The following is a 19961-nucleotide window of genomic DNA, read 5'->3' as shown; positions in this document are numbered from 1 at the left end:
TAAATATTTATATTTTTAGTAATCTGTTATTTTTTTATAATTTAAAACTTTATTTTTGTTAGGAATTTGACAAGAGTTATGATGGTTCATCATAAAAAAAAGAAATATCAGAGACAATGAAAAACAAAAAAGAGAAGAAGCAAAAAGGAGAAACTAAAAAATCATTAAAATTAAATTTATTTTTTATTTGAGATTTAGACATTCAGTTTATTTTTTTATTTGAGATTTAGACATTCAGTTTTTTTTTTATTTGAGGATTAATATTTATTTTATTTTCCATTGAAGAAAAGAGATTGATTTATTTTGATTGGTTAAAAAAAGAAGTAAAATATTAATTTAAAATAAAACTTACCAATGTTAAAAAAATCGCTAGACGGTGGCTAGACGAGTGATAGGAGACTAGCGCCTAGGCGGATTAGTCGGAGACTAGGCGGAGCCTAGGCGTTAGCAAAATTTTTGTTAATTTTTATAAATTTTCTATCTATATATCATATTTTAAAAAAAGTTTTAATTTTTTTCTTAAAAATTATTTTATCAAAATTTATGTTTGAATAAAAAAGTAAGAAAAATTAATAAATAAAATTATAGAATAAAGTTCAACAAAGAAATCAAACTAAAAATCATCAAATTCTCCAAACTAAAATAATTTTTAATCTAAAAAATTTAAAAATGTAAAGCAAAGAGAATATCTAACTTATTCTTCAAACACATCCATATCCACCACCTGCTCATTTTCAGACTCAAATTCAAAATCAATAGCTATATCATTTTCATCGTCGGAATCAATATTTCCTCTAGGCTCATCATTAAAATTGAAAGTTGAAACTTGAAACAGAGCACAAACAAAGTAAACAAAGATGAAAAAGCAAATTAAGAGAATACAATATAGTTATATAATATACACAGATAGATAAAGAGAAGATCAAACTCATAGAGTTCAGCAATAGAGAATAATTATCGCCTCTTTTAGTTTATAAAGGTGAAGTTGTGGAGAGGAACGAAGATGATTATATGAAGTTATTAACCCTAATCCATGTTTCAAATCTTTTTTTTTCTTTTCTGTAAACCGATATTGGTTTACTATCTAAAACCGTAAAAATTGACTGAAAAAGAGATAAAAATAATTAGTCTGATTTAGCCGATTTTACCGATTTGGTCCAATTTTTCCGATTTTCTCCGACTTGGTCCGATTTTTACTAAACCGAATTTGCTTCACTGATTTATGAAAATCAGGTCGGTTAACTCCGACTAGCCGCCTAGGCGGCCGCCTAGTCGCCGACTAGGCCGATTTTTTGAACACTGAAACTTACTAAACAAAAAAAAAATCCCAAATCATGTATCCATCGTGGTATCACAAAATTTTCCTCTTAAAATCATGGGTCCCACAATCATTTAATTGAGTTAGTAATTAATTGTTTTTTATTTAAATAAAAGTTGGTTTATTTTGATTGGTTAAAAGGGAAGGGGGTGAATAAAAGGGTTCACCCCCCAAGAATTGTTCTTATTTATTATGTACACAATTGCAACCAAAACCTCGAAGTTACCATTGTAGAAATGAACAGAAAATGAAATATAGAATTCAGTCTTGATTGGTATTAGGAATTAGCAATTCAACAATATTGAATGGTTTAACATAAAAATATATATATTGAATGTCAAAAACATTGACAAGACTTGTTTGTTGATGATATTATTTTTCTTTTAGTTGAATGTAAAATTTATTCAAACCAAAAAAATCTATTTTACAACAGTTGTCACTTTTTTTGCAGAAAATTATAAGAGAGTTAATTTCTAGAAGATAATTTTTTTTAGAGCAAATACTCTCATCAGAGCTTGGTCGATGTTCTGAAATGCGTGTGGCAAATCATAACTTAGTCCTTCATCGTATGATCTTCTTGATTTCTGATTGAATAAAAACGAAGGATGATGTTCTTGTCTGATGAGTCGAGATGGTAGAAGATATCATTCTCATTGTTGAATGATAAAATAACGTTTGAATAGGACAATTCGCAATACTCATAAATGGTGCAGCCTACAAGCGTATAACAACACTAATTTCAGACCAGCCATTGTCCTACAACTTATATAGGTAGTCTTGGCGTAAGGTATTGTGAAGATGCGTCGGTAAAATTTTGGGGAACATAACAAAATGTAAAGACAAAGCTATATTATGCTCTCCCTTATCTTTTTATACCCACTTTATAATATATAATAAATAATATTTTGCCCCATATGGCTGCAAAATTAAATATTTGCCAAATATGTTTGTGATTTCTTTTTCAAAAACGGCTTTGATATTTCATGCCCTTTAATTAGTGGGTATAGCTTTGTCGTTTTTCTGTCCATGATAGAGAAACAAACAAATAGAATAAAATGAAGGGAAGAGTTTCACATTTAACCCATATTTCAAAATCAAACACCAAACTAACCTCTTTTTTTTTTCTCTCCAACTTTTGCTATTTTCTCACAATTTTATCATTCCCACTTAAATTATTAACGAAAATGCCATTATACATCTATTATTTCGATTTTTTTTTAAAATTTGGCTAAAGTCTCCTTGGACCTTCTAAATACCTTTTAATTACGAGAATGTCATCTTCTTCAATTTCTTCAACCACCATGAACAACCATGAAAATGGAATAAATGCTTCTCAACCAATTTTAAAGCTGTAATAAGTAAATATTTAAGCTCATTCACTCATAACCTTCCTCATTCTTTCATAATTTCTTCTCCAAAACATCTGGGCTAAGTTACAATGCCAAAAGTCATGTATTTTCGGTGATTTCTGGTTATTTAACATCTGGATTGCTTATTTTTGGTGATATTCTGAGTTCTGGGTGCTTAAAAGAACTGTAGCCGAGCTCAATTTTGTAAAAGGTAATCGTCGCACTTCAATTTCTCCATATTTCAGTTTTCATATCGCGAAAGTAGACTTCTCGTGAAGTATACTGAAGTCTACTAGTCAACATAAGGTTATTTTTGCAATTGACTTTTTAAAAGTAGACTTCGTTAAACTTCACGAGAAGTCTACTCGATATCCTTTGAAAACAAAAAAAACTTAGTAGACTTCGTTTGAAGGCTCAAGAAGTCTACTAAAGAAAAGAGATTATTTTTGTAGTTGACCGTATTTTGACTTTTTGATTTAGACTTCCGTATGAAGTCTACTGCTTACGTCTGCATACGAAGTCTACTTTAAAGTTACTTTTGTAGTTTGACCAAAAACATATAGGTCATTTTAGTGTTTGACTTCTGTTTTTCAAAAATTAAAAAATTTAAAAAATCCCAAAAAACTTCAGTAGACTTCTCAAAGAAGTCTACAAAGACTTCTCAAAGAAGTCTACAGTTTGTAGACTTCTTTGTGAAGTCTACTTATTTTGTTCGGTCAAACTTAGAAGGAATCCTTTTTTGAGTAGACTTCATTGTGAAGTCTACTCAAAAAAATCAATTGCAAAAATAACCTATTTTGTTCTGTAGACTTCTATTTAAAAAGTAGACTTGAAAAGTAGACTGTCAGAGAAGTCTACTCTTATATGAAGTCTACAATAGAAATCTACTTTGTTAGTCAATGCATCAGTCAAATGCTAAAGTAACATTTTTTGATTGAAGTCTACTCCTGAAGTCTACTACCCAAAAAGTCAACAGATTGGTCAATTGCAAAAATGACATTTTTTTAGTAGACTTCATTAGTAGACTTCTCAATGAAAAAGTAGACTTACATTTGAAGTCTGCTTTAGAAGTCTACTTTTTGACGTTTTTTTTAAAACGCGTTTAAGCAAATTTATAAACTATTTTTCAAAAATTTTGGTTTAGAATTGTTTCTTAGTAAGTGATTGAACTAACCATTGAATTTTATTTCATTTCATTGGATATTTATTGTTGAATCACAAGTTTCGATTTTTTAGGTACTTATCTTATCAAAGTAGACTTCTCCTCCAGTCTATATTCGAAGTCTGCTTTAGAAGTCTACTTTTGACGTTTTTTTTAAAACGCGTTTTAAGCAAATTTATAAACTATTTTTCAAATTTTTTGGTTTAGAATTGCTTTTTAGTAAGTGATTGAACTACCCAGTGAATTTTATTTCATTTCATTGGATATTTATTGTTGAATCAGAAGTTTCGATTTTTTACGTACTTAGTTTATCAAAATAGACTTCGTCGTATAGTCTACTAATGTTCTTTTTGTGGCTTTAGATATAATGTGTTGTCTTAGGTGATAAAAATACATAACATGACCAATACATTTATGCTCATTACAAATGATGACCAATAGATACCATTACACTTGATGATCATTATCCCAAAAAAAAACACGAGGTCCTAAACCCAGAATTTTTTAATATTGTTTTGATTCAAAGGTTCTTTTGGAATCTCTGGTACATTGTTATCTTCTGCTTAATGACAATAACAAGAAAAACAAGACATCTGTATAAAATAGTATATCACCATATATACAAATCGAGTTCATGATCATTATAATTGATGACCACAAAATTAAGATGATATAAACCTCACAAAATAAAAAAAAAATGAGACACAACTTCTCCTTTTCTATAATTACAAAATGAAAAAAAAAATGAGTAGATTACAAAATAGATCTCAAATTCACATTACATAAGCCTCCCAAAATTTTCCAAACCAAAAACATCAATTAGAATGAAAAACAATCACACTAGTCTCCCATTTTCTGGTGTTGTTCTTGGTGGATGTGAAGAGGAATACTGACGAATAAGCAGAGTTTGTTCGAACATCGCCTTTCATTACACAGATGTCGAATCTCAATCCGGTTCTGTCACAGCAAATGGTTCCTACACACAGATTTGAAAAATCGGTAACCGTAAGTTTGTGGAAGTTTTTCATAGATTACACAAAGTTTTAGTTTCTAGTTTCTAAATTAAGACAACAGAAAAAGAGCTGTTCTGTTTCTTGATTCTTTTAACAAAAGAAAAGGAGAAACTGTTTCTGGCTATTCGTAAACAAACAATTTCGGATTGAATTTGGAAAAGAACCTAAAATACTAACCAGTGGAGTTATCTGAGCAGAGAGGTGCAGTGGATGGCTCGTAAGGACTAAGAGCTTCGCTTTCTCTGCTAAACGAATCTGCGGAAGAGGAAAAAGAGAAGGATGATTGATAAAATAGAAATACAAACTCAAAAAAGCAAAAAAAAGACGAAGATAGTTGTGTGAGAGAGAGAGAGAGATGATAATCATACCTCTAAACCTCTCTTCTTTTCTTCCATGGTGGATGATTAATCTCTGATACTGAACCATCTTCTCGGGGAAGTACAAAGTCAGGGAAAAAGCAAAAACCCAGAACCCAAGTTTTGATTTTGACGAAGGGTTTGATCAATTTGGTGTTGATTCAGAAAAACGCAATGGAAGGAGACGATTTGTCGCTAGTAACCCAACTCACTCGCATGTGTTTATCTCCACCCAATGAGATATGAACCTGCAAGTATGAATCTTTCTCAGTGTAAGAATTATGACCAAAACTGATTTGAAAACAGAGCTAATGATGTTCAACATCAATTGTATCATGCGCTACATATCTGTAATTTTCTCTCAAACATCAAATTTTTTTTCTTCAGATTGAAACAGCCGATATAAAAATCCCTCTCAAGTGTAGTAAGAAATCCATTAGGAAAAGGCATTTTCGTCGAAGTATAAGTCACAGAGTAGTAAAGATTAAAAAAGGATTTCATGAATAAGCAGGACACAAGCAAATGGGATTATCTCTGGAGTAAGTATTAACCCAAAATCGGATTTTGCGGAGAAAACAAACTGAGACCCACATGCAGTAAAGAGAATAGACGAAGATCAGAACAAAATAAGCATGGGTTTTACGGAAATGGATCAAATCAGAAGAACCCGAGACACAGAAGAAGATAAGAAAACAGAGGAACCATACGGAGCCTAGTGTTACCTGTTCGGGTTGAGAAAGGGACTTTTGTTTCCATGGAAACTGCAAGGCTTGACGAGGTTTTGGTCGGACGTAATCATCTGCCAGAAGTGCACCGGTTTGAGCTGCCGTTCTTCCAAGTCGCTGACAATCATTTAAAATTGGTAACCTCATGTATCAGCTCAAATCAACTACAAACCCAATTTCAGAGAATCTTAATTTCAATTTGATTTTTAATACATCGCCAAACAAACAGATAGATGTTTTTTTTGAATCATTTTATACTATTAGAGTAAAGTTTTATAAATGCAAAGAAAAAGAGATTCAAAGAATGATTTTTTATATTACCTGAGCGGCGAAAACAGCGGTGGTGGTCTTGCTGGAGTCACCAGACACCAGATCTCTGAGCTTTGAAAACAATGGTGAGAAAGGGGATGGAGGCCAGAGGAAAGCGCCGTGTTAGAGAGTTTTTTTTGGATAAAATTAGGGTTTTATTAGAATTCGTTGGTTTATATAGTATGATAAAATTTTTGGTTAAAATAGCTATTTTTGGTTCAATTTTGGTTTAATTTCGATTTAAATTTTGGTTAAGTTAATTTATTCGGTTTAGCAGACTTCAATATAGAAGTCTACAAATTTTAAAACTTAAATAATAGATTTTCTTCTTCTTAATATAAAAACATAAATTTCCATTTATCAATATGAAAAAATAATTTATGTACATTTGGATTACAATTACAGAATTTATGAATGTAATTTTGATATCAAAATAATTTTTTCTAAATTTTAAAATTAAATTTCCTGATTTAATTACTTAGTAGACTTCATTTCGATAAACGAAGTCTACTATTAGATTTCTTTCTTTTTTTAGTAGATTTCGTTAGGGTGTAAACGGTAATTAGGATGTCCGTTTTTTGTTTAGTCATACATGATTAAATGGTCTTTTCACTACCTCTTTAAGTTATTTCTGCCAAATATTTTTTCAGGAGTCTACTTTTATATTCAAAATCAAGTTTTAGGTTATTTTTAACAAAAACCCCTAAAATGAAATAATACTATATATTAAGAATCATAATTATTGAAGATGGGTCCTTCGTGTTATGAGAAAGAAACAACAAAGAGAACCATTCATTCTTTTAAGGTCTAAAACACCACCTTTAGTTTGGTCATTCAACTACTATAATAACATTTTTAGATTACTTACGTAAGTTAAGAATAATGAATAATTGTTGTTCTTCAGTTCAGCAAATTGTATGTTATAAACGATGCCCCATTGGGGAAGATGGAATAAAGCAAGGAAAATTCAGGGATAAAAAAAGAGAATAATTGTTGCTATTAAATATGTATCTGAATAGTTTTCAGATTTGAAATTTTGACATAATATCGTGCATGCTATCATCACCTTATTACCTGTGGTAAATATGAATATGGCTATATTGACATTATTATAAATATCGTTACTTCGTTAGGCAGACGTTAGCCGTCTTGGTTAACAACATCCATTTATTTTTTCCATTTTGCTACAACGTCACACTATATATATAGTGTGACTAAAACCAGAGGCGAATCTAGCTATAAAGGAGTGGGTTGCATTAAAATTTAAAGGTTTTACATTGATTTATTAGGATGAAACGGCTTATTCGGCTATGTTTTTTTGTTTGGTATGATTATTTTGTTATGTTGCACCCACTATTACTTATGGACCATGGTTCAGTTCTTTTCCCGCTTCAATAATATTTTATATTTTGCATCCACTCAAAATAAACTCTGGCTTTGCCCCGGACTAAAACACATAGCTAACAATAAAACACAGTTATTTTTATTTTCCTTTAATAATATGATTAAAAATGTATTTATCAGTAAGGGCTATTGACTCACAAGACCGTGATCAACGAGTTGCATTCAGTTTATTTTGTTCTCCAATTCCTCCCCTCTGACAAAGGCAAAAATAAACTGTTTGAAAAAAAAAAATAAACCGTTTGTTTTCTTGTTGTACATGTATAGTACAAATTGTTTTGATAACAAAACCTTTGCCTCTCACCACTTACCTTAACATCGACCCAATAGTTCCTTGTTCCCATATTTTTCTTTTTACCACATACATCCAAAATAATGGTTGGAATATTTGATAACTTATCCTGAGTGTGAACCAATGGAATGGAATCCAAGATTTACTTATTCTTATACAACTGGAATATGCATATACATATAAAGTTTTAATTCAAAACACATTTCCAAAAGTATTAGATGATGGTGGGTTTGAAGTGATACAAATGTGTATTTTGGGTGTAACGAAGGCATGGGGAGCCTGTATAGGAACAGACATATTATGCCTCAGGAGTTTGGAAACTACTCCCTCTTAGAGAAATTGGCTCAAAATTCTCTTTTTGCTTTGGTTGGAAAAGAAAACATACATCCACTCAAAACTTAATCCTAGCCGATGGTGCAAACATATAAAGATATACATCCACTCAAAACCTAATTTATATCATAGCTGGCCATTATATGTTTCAACTTGAGTTTGTGGTCTTAAGTCAATTTACTCATCAAAAATGCAATTAATGCATGAAAGAACATACATATTCAAAACATGTTTAACAATCACACATACGTAGAATTTCTCATAAATTTACCTATTATATTTTATGAATTTGAGGCTAAGATGGTATAATATTTTTTTTGAAACTCATATATATGCATTATATATATATATAGTGAAATAATATCATATCTTCTTGGTGATACTGACATGACAAATAAGATCAAGATGGATCGATGTATGTATGAAACATGATGTTGAAAGAAGATAGGATTTCTAATTTCAAGTCAAACTAAAAGAATGTACAGCACAAGCAATAAAAAATACAAATATGAGCAAAATGTGAAGCACAGGCTATGCACCAAACCTTCTTTGCCTCTTACTAGCCTACTTGGTTAACTGTAATAAATGATTGGGATCACGGTTTACTGCAAAAATTTGTGTAGAGAATGTTTGCTTATGAAATGGTGTGATAAGTAAATAAAATTTGAGCTACTTTTGGTCGATTTGTAGCTCCAAACCATTATAGAAGCAGCCATTTTTGGATGCCAAGTGGAGGACCACTACGGTAATAAACTACCAATCAAATCATCACCTAAAATAAAAGATTTTAGCCTTGGATGAAATAAATAAGTAAACTTTTCAGTGTTATTAAACTAAAGTTTTTGAAAAAACGGAATCTTTATCCCCTTATTCTTGTTGTCTGATCATTTCACGGTAGTCATTATGTGATTAAAGAATTCAATTGTCTTAAAAAATCATGAACAAGTTGATTTTATGCTTTCAGTGACAACAATCATATGATGATTGGCTAAGTACTTATGTTACATTTTGAGTCCTTACTACATCAATGCCTCAACTGCTTTGTGTAAGGAACTACTACGACTTGAACCTCCTCCACGTTTAAAAAGCGAGTGAGGTCCGTTCCAGACAGAACTCTGGTTGTTGTTAGGAAAGATAGTTTCACAGAAACTTAGAAGCTTCGGATTTCTGACTTGGAACTTCTCATGCATCTTAGCTCTCCATTGTTGACGCTCCAACTCCTGCAGCTCCTGAAATAACGGAATAACACAACTAAACTCAATACTGATTGCTGCTTAATCAAAACATCACAAAGCAAAGAAAAATACCTTTTGCTCTCGGAGTCGTTTTTCCTTCTCTTCCTCCTCATTCTGAGCCGATTCTGGACCTTCAACGGAAGCAGCTAAAACAACCAATTTCTCTGCAGCACTAGTCACAGGCTCATCGCCAGTCTCTTCCATTGATCTATCAACCGATTGGGCCTTGCCCTCGACATTAACTTCGGTTTTATTTTCACTCTCCACTTCAAGGTTTTCCTCTTCCTCTTTACCTTCTTCTTCTTCCTCCACCTCTTGTTTATTTTCACTAACTCTTTGTCTTTTTGCCACCGGACTGTCTAGTTCCACAATTTCTGATTTTCCTTGTCCAGTTTTGTTTTCAACATCAACATCAATGTCCTGCTCCTCACCCATGTTTATTGACGAATTATCCACAGATGGACTTCCCACAGGTGAAGACTCCTTAAAAGAGAGAAATATATTAAGATTAATACTTATTACAAAGTTTACTGACTCGCTTTACACTGCAGCCAACTGAGGCCAAAACTTGGGTTGTTTGTGGGTTATCTTGTTTGCATAAACACATGATGACTAAACCCTAGACGTCATGTAAACAAAACACATTACTAACCTCTTGTGCTTCAGAATGTCCTTGAGAACCTTGACGTTCTCTTTTACGTCGCTTCAAGATACATATCGCGCACATACAATCACTCTTATGGTGCCTTCTGCAAACGAAATGATGACTATCAAATGAAAACTGATCCCAGTCCCAATTTTAAGGGGCACAAGCTCCGTAGTAACTATCAATTTAAAAAGAAATGCAAGATGTATGAACTGGGCTACAGAATACAATTTGGCAAAGAGAAAACCAAATTTAGCTACAATGTTGACTAAGATTGGCAATGGTTTAAAAGACCTTGTAAAAGATAACCTCTTCCCTATAAAATCTAGAAGCTTTATGAAACGTTGAAATCAAACTCAGGATAAAATTGGACACAAAGTAGAACATATTAGAATATGAGTTCCCATGTATCATAGAGAACAAAAAGTTTCAACGGCATACCCATGACGTTTGTGGCTCTTCTGTTTTGTTTGACTACCTTTGGTGGAAGCCTTCCCACCATCCTCTGGTTGAGCATTCTCTGCTATAAACCGAAGAAACCAAATAAGTTAAATTCTAGGCACAATCACTTTGGCCAAAATGCATAGCTAGTTGATACAATGCAAGTCGTGTATTGTTAACACTATCCGCAGTTGACATTTCTCCTTATAACTTCCTTTCGCATGCACCTTCCTACATATTGCTTTATGCATCTCTTCGTTTTTACTTTCATAAGAGAATTTGAACTAAAGCAATGCAAACTAGATGTAAGGCAGTAACCAAATGCTTATATGCAACTGCATTCAGGATTAACTCATCAATCTAATAACAGCTCTGCTTCTCCATTTATTACTAAAATGGGTTACATGCATTTCAACAATGAAATTTCATTAGCTAGAATAAGCAATGACCCTTGTCAGAAGCAGACGCTTCAAAATATGTTCACAATGTCCACATAATAAGCATAAAGGGAACCAGAAACGTAACTATGTATAGAGAGAACTGTAGCTAACAATTTAACAATGCTGGAGAAGAAAATGTTAACAATACCAGCAGATTGCTCAGTATACAATCCCGCAGCAGTCCAGTACTTCATGAAATTTTTCTTCACTCGCTTCATAAGGTCCACGATATAATCACCTTTCTTATTGTACTTGGAACAGTTATTCCAAATGTATTGGACATCCTTGTAAACATCCTCAGAATTCATATATATGTTGCCTTTTTCGAAATTACTGCATATTGTTCCAAAATCCATAGGTGTCTTGATGATATCGAAATAGTCCTAATTACATAAACAGAAAACATTTACACGTGTCAGACATCAATGCTGAAACAAGAAGCAAAGACGAGACGCAAAGATGCTCGAGATGGGATACGTATAGAAGCAATTTCACTATCCAGTGAAAGCGAAGGCACACTACTATTCATTAGCCATCTTTGTTAAGAGTCTGAGTACCACGATGACAAGTCAAGGAATTCATAGTTAGTTCATGAGACGACGTAGGCGTCTACTTTTATATTTGGAAACAAATGCAATTCTATAAGAGCTGATAAATAAATTTTGTAATAACCATAAGCCAAGGTTATTCCTCAAGGACAGAGAATAATCTCTGTATATTAACTATTAAGCCGAATAGATACAGCCAATCTGGTTCAGCTAACGCAAATAAAGAAGTTCCTTCCCTTGTTCACATATCGAAAGAGAAAGACTGGACCCCTGCATTGAGCTAAATAGTAGGACTACTGAATCTACTAGAGCATTTCTAGTTCCTGTCAACTGAGATCAAAAATGATTTTCACGAGAAAAGTATTTAGGCTGCAAAACCATAAGGAGCTTTGAGCCTAGGACGATTAACATAACCATGTAACTGGAGATATGCCAAACGTAACACATGTACCTATAAGTAGTTGAGCTTTCACAAGTTCACAAGCCAAGGTTAAAATTTAGCAACACCTCCCAAAATGGTGCCTTTATACCAATGAACACGAAGCTAAATATCCACACTTACAGGAATTCCAAGAGCTTCTGGGTTAACGGGAACATTAAACGGATCAGCAGCTTCCATCTTCATAATCTTCTTGATCACCTAGAGCAAATATGACACCAAGACAAAGAAGGTGCATTAGGTGTAATATTCAAGATCAACTGTATATACAATCAAAAGAGAGCAACAATGAAGGTGAGATAATAATCTGAGCATACTGTAAGAGAATCTTCCAGTTCTTGCTTATTGTATCGTGATACTTGATCGGTCTTCTTCTCCTCGTTCTGAGAAGAAACTGCCGCAATTTCTGGTTCTACCTTCTTGATTTCAGAGCTCTCATCAGGCATTTGTGTATCCTTTGGAAGTACATCTGCATCCTTTTGTTGAACTATATTTGCGTCCTGGGCCTTGACGGTATCAGCACTCTTCTCAGTAACTGAACTAGACCCATCAACCACCTTCGAAGGCTTAATCTTTATACCTTTTGTTTTCCTGTAAACATTCAAAAACACCGGTTTTCTGTCAGGCAAACGAGGAACCGGGTCCTCTTTCTTCTCCACAGCCACGACGGGTTTCTCTGGCTCAGCTTGAGGACTGCTCTTATCGATATCAGTAGTACGCGGTGAAACATCTGGTTCCGGTGCTTTCGAGGCCTTTAGTTTGACCTTAACACGTCCCACCGACTTAGCCGCCGTGTCTGATGCAACGGGATCTACACTAGCAACAGGTGAATCGCCGCTCCCGGTAGAAGAAGGTGCATCAACCTCCATTTTGGACTCATGTTCACTATTCTCGGAGGTTTGGTTCTCTGTTGACTCAGTGAAAGGCTTGGGCTTTTTAGACTTCTTGCCTTTCTTGTGTCCTCTTTTACGCTTCATTGTCTTAATACACAAACAGGCTCCTGCACAAACCAAAAGGCTTAAAACTCTTACAATCACCAAACGGAGCTAAAAAAGCCAAACACGGATGAGTTAATAACAGATGCTTCGATTCGTGCAGAGAATCCTATCGAATCATATGACAAAATTGGAATCTGAAGAAAAGCCCATCAAGAAATCAAATTGTTTTACAAACAAATTCACAATCTTGGCTTATTCATATCAAGAAGCTAAAAGATTTTACAATTACCAAAAGGAGCTCAAGAAAACCAAACACGCAAGAGTTAATTACAGATGTTTCAGTTAGTACAGAGAATCCTATCGATTGATATGACAAATTGGAATCTGAAGAAACCCATCAAGAAATCAAATTGTTTGTAGATAAATTCACAATCTTGGCTTATTCAAATCAATCAAAACAACCTGAAATTCTCCAAACAAAAGGAGGAACAAGAAGAGAGAATCTACCAGAAAACGGAAACCCTAAATCCAACCCAAAAAAACGAAAAATCATCGGTCAAGAAGAACGAGAGGAACAAGATAATGAGGGAAATTCAAAAAATTAGAATGAAAAGTTGGAGGGAAAAGAGGATTTTACCAAACAAGCTTATTAGACCGAGACCGAGCTTTCGAGTTACACAACAAACTCGTCGAACGTCGCTTATTAGACCGTGACGAAACGGTGCTTTTTGAGACTTATACTTTTATGCAGATTTACTGGTCACGTCGTCGTTTTATCTAATGGGTTTACAAAGGGCCTGTAAACGTCCATGAAAGCCACCATATTATTATTTTTATAAGAGCCTACCCTAAAGTATTAAACTATGTTTCACCACAGTGATGAAACAAGATCTACACTAGCAATAGGTTAATCGCGCCACTCCCGGTAAACGAAGGTGGATCAACCGCTACGCTTTTACGCTTCATAGTTAAGATATCGACGATTAAGCACAACAGCTACGAGAGATTCCTACAATACCTAAGACTAAAAAAGCTTAAAAGCTGAAACAATTACAAGGAACCAAGAAACTAAAACACATAAGACCAAGATTTGTAGTGTCCTACAAAAGGTTCCACCAAACTAATTATCTCAATAACCTGTAAATGACTTCTAATTCATGATATTTGAAATCTTAAAAAAAAAAAAAACTATCATTGTAACTATATATCTTTTGACACAACTAATTTTTTTCATATGATCAGAAAAAATATGAGATAAGCTTTTCAAACCTCTCTTCACAGCGTATAGAAGGAAAGAATGTGTCATGAAGATCATATTTCTTTACTATTAGTAATGGACCTAACTCACACCCAAAAGCTAGCTCAAGAGTGGAATATTGCCACAGACTATGTTCAGAACAAGTTCGCCCTAGTTGTACGGCTTTCTTACATCCCCCTCCCCTCCCCGCCCTCCCGCCCTCCCGCCCGTCACTACTCGAGCATTCATATTGTTGAACCATCTTCCACCCCACCCCCATCGGTGCAAAATTCAGACCCAAATGACAAACACAAAGGAAAAGCGATCACCAAGGAGGATGAGGATAATGCCAATAGTGATGCTGGAGATTTTGAGTCTTCCCCTAAGCTTCTCGAGATGGGTTCTGGATTTGGTGTGGTGCACTTTCCGCAATTTGGCGAGGCAATTCCCAATGAAGATAAGCCATTTAAGGCACCCTTAGCTCCGCTTCCGGAAACAGATGATGGTGGAAGCATTCTCGGAGCTGAACTAGTTCCCACTGATTGAGAGGACCAAGCTGACGGCGTGGAGGATGATCTTCTGGGTGAAGATTCGCTGCAGAAAAGATAGTGGAGAGTTTAGAGCGTACGATTTCTGACGTTGCGATCCCGATCTCTAAAAGCTCTGTTGTGGTATCAGCTGCTTCTCAGTCCCCTACTAGCAAAAACGGTGAGGTCTCCTGATCAGTCTATGGCTCGGAAGAAGAAGACCACTCCGCGGAGCCCCATTGTGATTACATCAGCTTCTAAAAAGCTCAAACCATATCAAAACAAGACCTCTCCGAAGAAGCGCCATAGCTCTGCAGCTAACTCTGCAATCCCTGTCCCTGGAGGTCGCTCCGATCCAATTCACAGGACCGCTCCAAGATCTGTCCCTCGTCCCGCAGCTGAACCCACAGCACCACCAAAAGGCAAGATCGTGAAGCACAGCAAGAAGACCAATGGTTTGGAGGACCATGCTCCTCCCAAGCCACCCAAATGAAGATTCTTTCGTGGAATTGTCAAGGGGTGGGAGATGAGTTAACTTCTCACCGACTGGAAGAGTTATATCATAAGTACTCTCCAGGATTTATGTTTTTATCTGAGACCAAAAACAATCGTATGTTTCTGCATAATTTGCAAGTTTCTCTAGGATTTGATTGCCTTCACACTGTCGACCCAATAGGGAACAGTGTATGCCTTGCTCTTTTTTATTCTAAGGACTTTCCGGTTAAAGTTTTTCATTTGGATGATCGCCTAATTGACATTGAAACTATTATCGATGGCAATAGAGTTTTCATATCTTTTGTTTATGGTGATCTTGTTGTTAAAAACCGTGAGTATGTTTGGGAAAGATTTACCTGTATCAGTATTTCCCGTAATGATCCTTGGCTCATTATCGGAGACCTTAACAAGATCACAGGCAACCATGAAAAGTGTGGGGGCAAGAAACGGTCTGAGGCAACTTTTCTTCCGTTTAGGACGATGATCCAAAATTGCATAATGATAGAAATTCCATACCAAGGCAACCCCTATCATGGATTGGCCGTAGAAGAAATGGAGTAATCAAATGTCGACTAGATAGGGCCTTAGGTAATGAGGATTGGCACAATATTTTCTCCCACACTTGTGTGGAGTATCTCAAAATGTGGGGGTCTGACCATAGGTCTATAGTAGCATCCATCAGAAATGCCCCCATGCGACATTACAAGAGTTTTATGTTTGACAAAAGGTGGATAGGCAAACCCAGCCTTGAGGACCCTTGCTTCGCTCCCACGGAAACTTTGTTTGTCGCATCAGACGCTGTCGACAAGCTATCTCTGTCTGGAAAAAAAGGATCACCTCAAACTCGCAGAAGCTCATTAAGCAGCTCCAATATGAGGTAGACAAAGCAGTAGAAGATGAAGGAATTTCCATGGAGGAGCTTTTTGCTTTGAAGTGCCTTCTTTGTGAAGCTTACCATGAGGAAGAGCGATATTGGCAACAAAAGAGTAGAACAACTTGGCTTAAAGAAGGGGACAAAAACACCAAATTTTTTCATGCTACAACTAAAGAAAAGAGGGATCGTAATAGGATTATGGGCCTCCTTAGCCCATTAGGGGATTAGGTGAATAATGAGAAGGGAGTCAAAACCATTGCTGTTGACTATTTTGAGTCGCTATTCACATCTTCTAATGTGGTTGATCCCACCCCTGTTGTCCAAGATATTCCGGTAAAAGTTACTGAGGAGATGAATGCAAGCCTAACTAAGGAGGTCTCAGAGGAAGAAGTTAGACGGACTTTGTTCTCCCTAAACCCTGGAAAGGCCCCGGACCTGATGGTCTTACCGCCCTCTTTTTCCAGAAGTTTTGGGAGACAATTAAGGCTGATCTCCTCCTAATGATTAGATAGTTTGAACAGTCCAGTTCATTTGATGATCGGCTCAATGAGACTAATATCTGCCTCATCCCGTAAGGAGATAAGCCTCGAGAGATGACGGGATTTAGACCTATAAGCTTATGTAACGTAGGTTACAAGATCATCTCTAAAGTCTTAAGTTTACGCTTAAAGAGATTTCTTCCAGAACTAATCTCTGAGACACAATCGGCTTTTGTGGCTGGAAGATTAATAACATATAATATTCTTATTGCACAAGAAAACTTTCATGCGCTACGATCTAATTCAGCTTGCCAAAAGAAGTTTATGGCAATAAAGACAGATATGAGTAAGGCATATGATAGGGTGGAGTGGTCTTTCCTCAAAGCCTTGATGGAAAAGATGGGTTTTGCCCCCCGCTGGATTGCTTGGGTCATGTACTGTGTTAGCTCGGTGAAGTGTAAAGTGCTTATCAATGGTGAACCGAGAGGATGCATTAAACTTTCTCGGGGAATCAGACAAGGAGACCTCATTTCCCCGTACCTTTTTATTTTCTGCACCGAAGCTCTAATCTCCCAACTCTGCAGTGCAGAAGTAAATGACAAGATCCAGGGAATACGTGTTGCAAGAGCTAGCACGCCCATATCTCATCTCTTCTTTGCAGATGATAGCTTGTTTTTTTGTAAAGCAGATCTTGTTCAAAGCAAAAAATTATTGACATTATCCGCTTGTATGGTGAGGCCTCGGGACAGCAGAATAATTTTGCCAAATCATCTATAATGTTTGGTACTGAAGTGGCTTCCTCTGTTCGACAAGGAATCCAAGATACCCTCGGCATTCACCAAGAAGGAGGGATGGGGTCCCACTGGGGTTTACCAGAAAAAATCCAAGGCTCCAAAGCTCAGGTGTTTGCGTTTGTTCGCAATAGACTGCATAACCAAGTTAACTCTTGGTTCTCCAAATTCCTATCCAAATGAGGCAAATAAATCATAATTAAATCCCAAGCACAAGCAATTCCGACATATGTAATGTCGTGCTTTCTTCTTCCGAAAGTTATCTGCTCTAAGCTTAAAAGCGCGATAGCAAACTTCTGGTGGAGCTCTAAGAGCGATAGTAGAGGCATTCACTGGTTGACATGGGAAGTCGTTTGTCACAAACTTGAGGAATTTAACCTAGCTTTACTAGCTAAACAACTATGGAGGCTTTTGCGTTATCTGGATTCTCTCCTCTGTCATGTCTTAAAAGGCAGATACTTCAATTATTGCAGCCCTCTTGAAGTTAGTGTTTCAAATCGCCCTTCGTACAGATGGTGTAGTATATTGGCAGCTAGACCCCTGCTTGCTTCTGGTATCCGCAAGACTATAGGGTCCAGCTTTGATACGTGCGTTTGGTCCAAACCTTGGATCCCCGATGCTCTGGCTAGACCTCCTAGAGGTTTCAACACTTATCGAGATCCTCTGCTATATGTTAACTCCCTTATTGAATTCGAGACTTAACAATGGAAACTAGACCGTCTCCAAGAACTATTCTCTTCCGAGGAGATTACCCTTATTTTGGGGATACGTCCGAGCCACGCTTTCTCAAGGAATGGTTACAGCTGGAGTTTCACTAAATCTGGCAACTACACTATCAAGTCAGGATACTGGGCTGCGAGAACCTTATCTCGTCTTACCTGCGACCTCCCTGTTCAGGGACCAAGTACTACTGTACTCAAGGCGCAAGTATGGAGACTAAAAATTATGCGCAAGATTAAACACTTCGTGTGGCAATGTATTACTCGTGGTATATCGGCCGAGACAAAAGCTGCCAGAGATGCGGCGCTGAGGAGGAGACCATTAACCATATACTTTTTGAATGCCCCCCGACCAGACAAGTCTCGGTTCTCTCGACGATCCCCTCTGCCCCCGGTATTTTCCCTCGATGCTCCATATTCGGTAACCTTGATTACCTGTTTTGGAGAGATGGTGAATCGTGATTAAGTAAAGAGCATCTCCGTTATTTCCCATGGATCATCCGGTTTCTATGGAAAACCAGGAACAAAAAAATATTTGAAAATATGGATGAATCACCCTCAGACATTCTCGACCATGCTAAGACTAAGGAAGAGGCTTGGAGATTAGTGAATTCTCATGAAAAGGAAGATCAGGAATCTATAGCTGTGCCCACAAGCACCAACCTCATCTCTGAAGATTATTTGAGCTGCTATGTGGATGGATCATGGGATGCGACTGCGGCATTCAGCAGTCATGGATGGATCGTCACATCTGGCAACAACACTGCATTAGTGGGACTCAAAGGTGCAGACCGCTGTTTATCCCCGCTTCACGCAGAGTTGGACTCACTGTTTTGGGCAACGCAATGCATCTTATCTTCTCATCTGAAGTGTTAAATCTTTTATACGGACTGTGGCGATCTCTTATCTATGACGGCTAACCCAACAGAATGGCCAACTTTCGCCGCAGAGCTTGTAGACTTTAAATCCTTAGCATCATGTTTTCCATCGTTCAAGCTTCTTCACATCTCTCGCAAATTCAACGTCCGTGCTGATAAATTTTCTAAAGCCGCAAGAGCAAGAGGAGTTCGATTCGCCCATGTTAGCCTCGCGGCCCCATCTTGGCTGTCCTTAGAGGATAATCTTTTGCCACAAGCTTTATAATAGGAATGATTGTAAAAAAAAAAAAGAAGAGTAAAGTATTGCCACATATTTATATATTGTCCAAAAAGATTTTTAACTCTCGATGTGGAAGATTTAATCTACCACATCTCCTCACACTCAAGATTGGACATCTAAACCGTAATGCTTGTGGGACTGGACATCCACGAATGTGATCCACTATTGAAAAATTAGAATCTTGCGCTTTAATACCATATTAGTAATGGGCTAACTTACATCCAAAATTTAACTCAAAAGTAGAGGATTGTCACCTACTTATATATTGTCCACAAATATTCTTTAACTTTTGATGTGAGACATTTATTCTAACATTCACCTCAGCTACTTATTTGATTTATTAACAAGAACCGTCTGCAGTCGTATCTCTATCCCTTCTTCACGTATTAGGGATTCATGGATATGAGGACGCATTTAGGGTGTGTCGTTGATGTTTTGCCCCTCAATGATGGATTTCTAAAGACCTGACATGTTGTTTAAAGGTTTTTCCTTCTCAAACTTCCAAACAAAAGAATCATTCATTGTAAAAGGATGAATAAAATTACCATTCTTTCAAAAAGAAAAAAAATTGTGATTGATATTTAATTACTGTAGTCTATTCTAGCCACGATCTAAATGAAATATTTTAGGACTTTGACTTACTAAATGAGCCAATAATGGCACCCAGTTATCGTTTGAATAACGTGAAAAAACTTGCGTGAGAAATAATGGACTAAATGTGTTTCGCAAGGGTTTT

General features: G+C 36.1%; 1 protein-coding gene, 1 long non-coding RNA gene and 1 pseudogene across 3 annotated transcripts; 1 reads left to right on the top strand and 2 right to left on the bottom strand.

The window, feature by feature from the left end:
• Positions 1-4423: 4423 nt before the first annotated feature.
• Positions 4424-6375, bottom strand: LOC18009943. The gene is made up of 5 exons (XR_002896557.1): positions 6245-6375; positions 5921-6040; positions 5211-5446; positions 5020-5097; positions 4424-4805 (listed from the first exon to the last, which is right to left on the bottom strand). It is a non-coding gene; the product is annotated as an uncharacterized LOC18009943 (long non-coding RNA).
• A 2752-nt stretch (positions 6376-9127) lies between these two features.
• LOC18009862 (bromodomain-containing protein 3) lies at positions 9128-13631 on the bottom strand. 2 transcript variants are annotated; one of them, XM_024149617.1, is made up of 8 exons: positions 13583-13631; positions 12325-13007; positions 12131-12208; positions 11169-11403; positions 10581-10662; positions 10146-10242; positions 9566-9976; positions 9128-9487 (listed from the first exon to the last, which is right to left on the bottom strand). In XM_024149617.1, exons 2-8 carry the CDS (start codon positions 12982-12984, stop codon positions 9278-9280), a joined length of 1773 nt encoding a protein of 590 aa, XP_024005385.1. In that variant the 5' UTR covers positions 12985-13007; positions 13583-13631; the 3' UTR covers positions 9128-9277. The 2 variants fall into 2 exon arrangements, with proteins under 2 accessions (XP_024005385.1, XP_006392350.1); XM_006392288.2 differs by having other exon boundaries at positions 10581-10659.
• A 1567-nt stretch (positions 13632-15198) lies between these two features.
• On the top strand, positions 15199-19210 carry LOC112088253 (annotated as a pseudogene).
• Positions 19211-19961: the final 751 nt, after the last annotated feature.

Source organism: Eutrema salsugineum, unplaced genomic scaffold, assembly GCF_000478725.1.
Source record: "Eutrema salsugineum unplaced genomic scaffold, Eutsalg1_0 scaffold_8, whole genome shotgun sequence".
Taxonomy (NCBI): domain Eukaryota; kingdom Viridiplantae; phylum Streptophyta; class Magnoliopsida; order Brassicales; family Brassicaceae; genus Eutrema; species Eutrema salsugineum.
The sequence above is the reverse complement of the archived record's forward strand: the minus strand, read 5'-3'. Positions and strand labels throughout refer to the sequence as shown.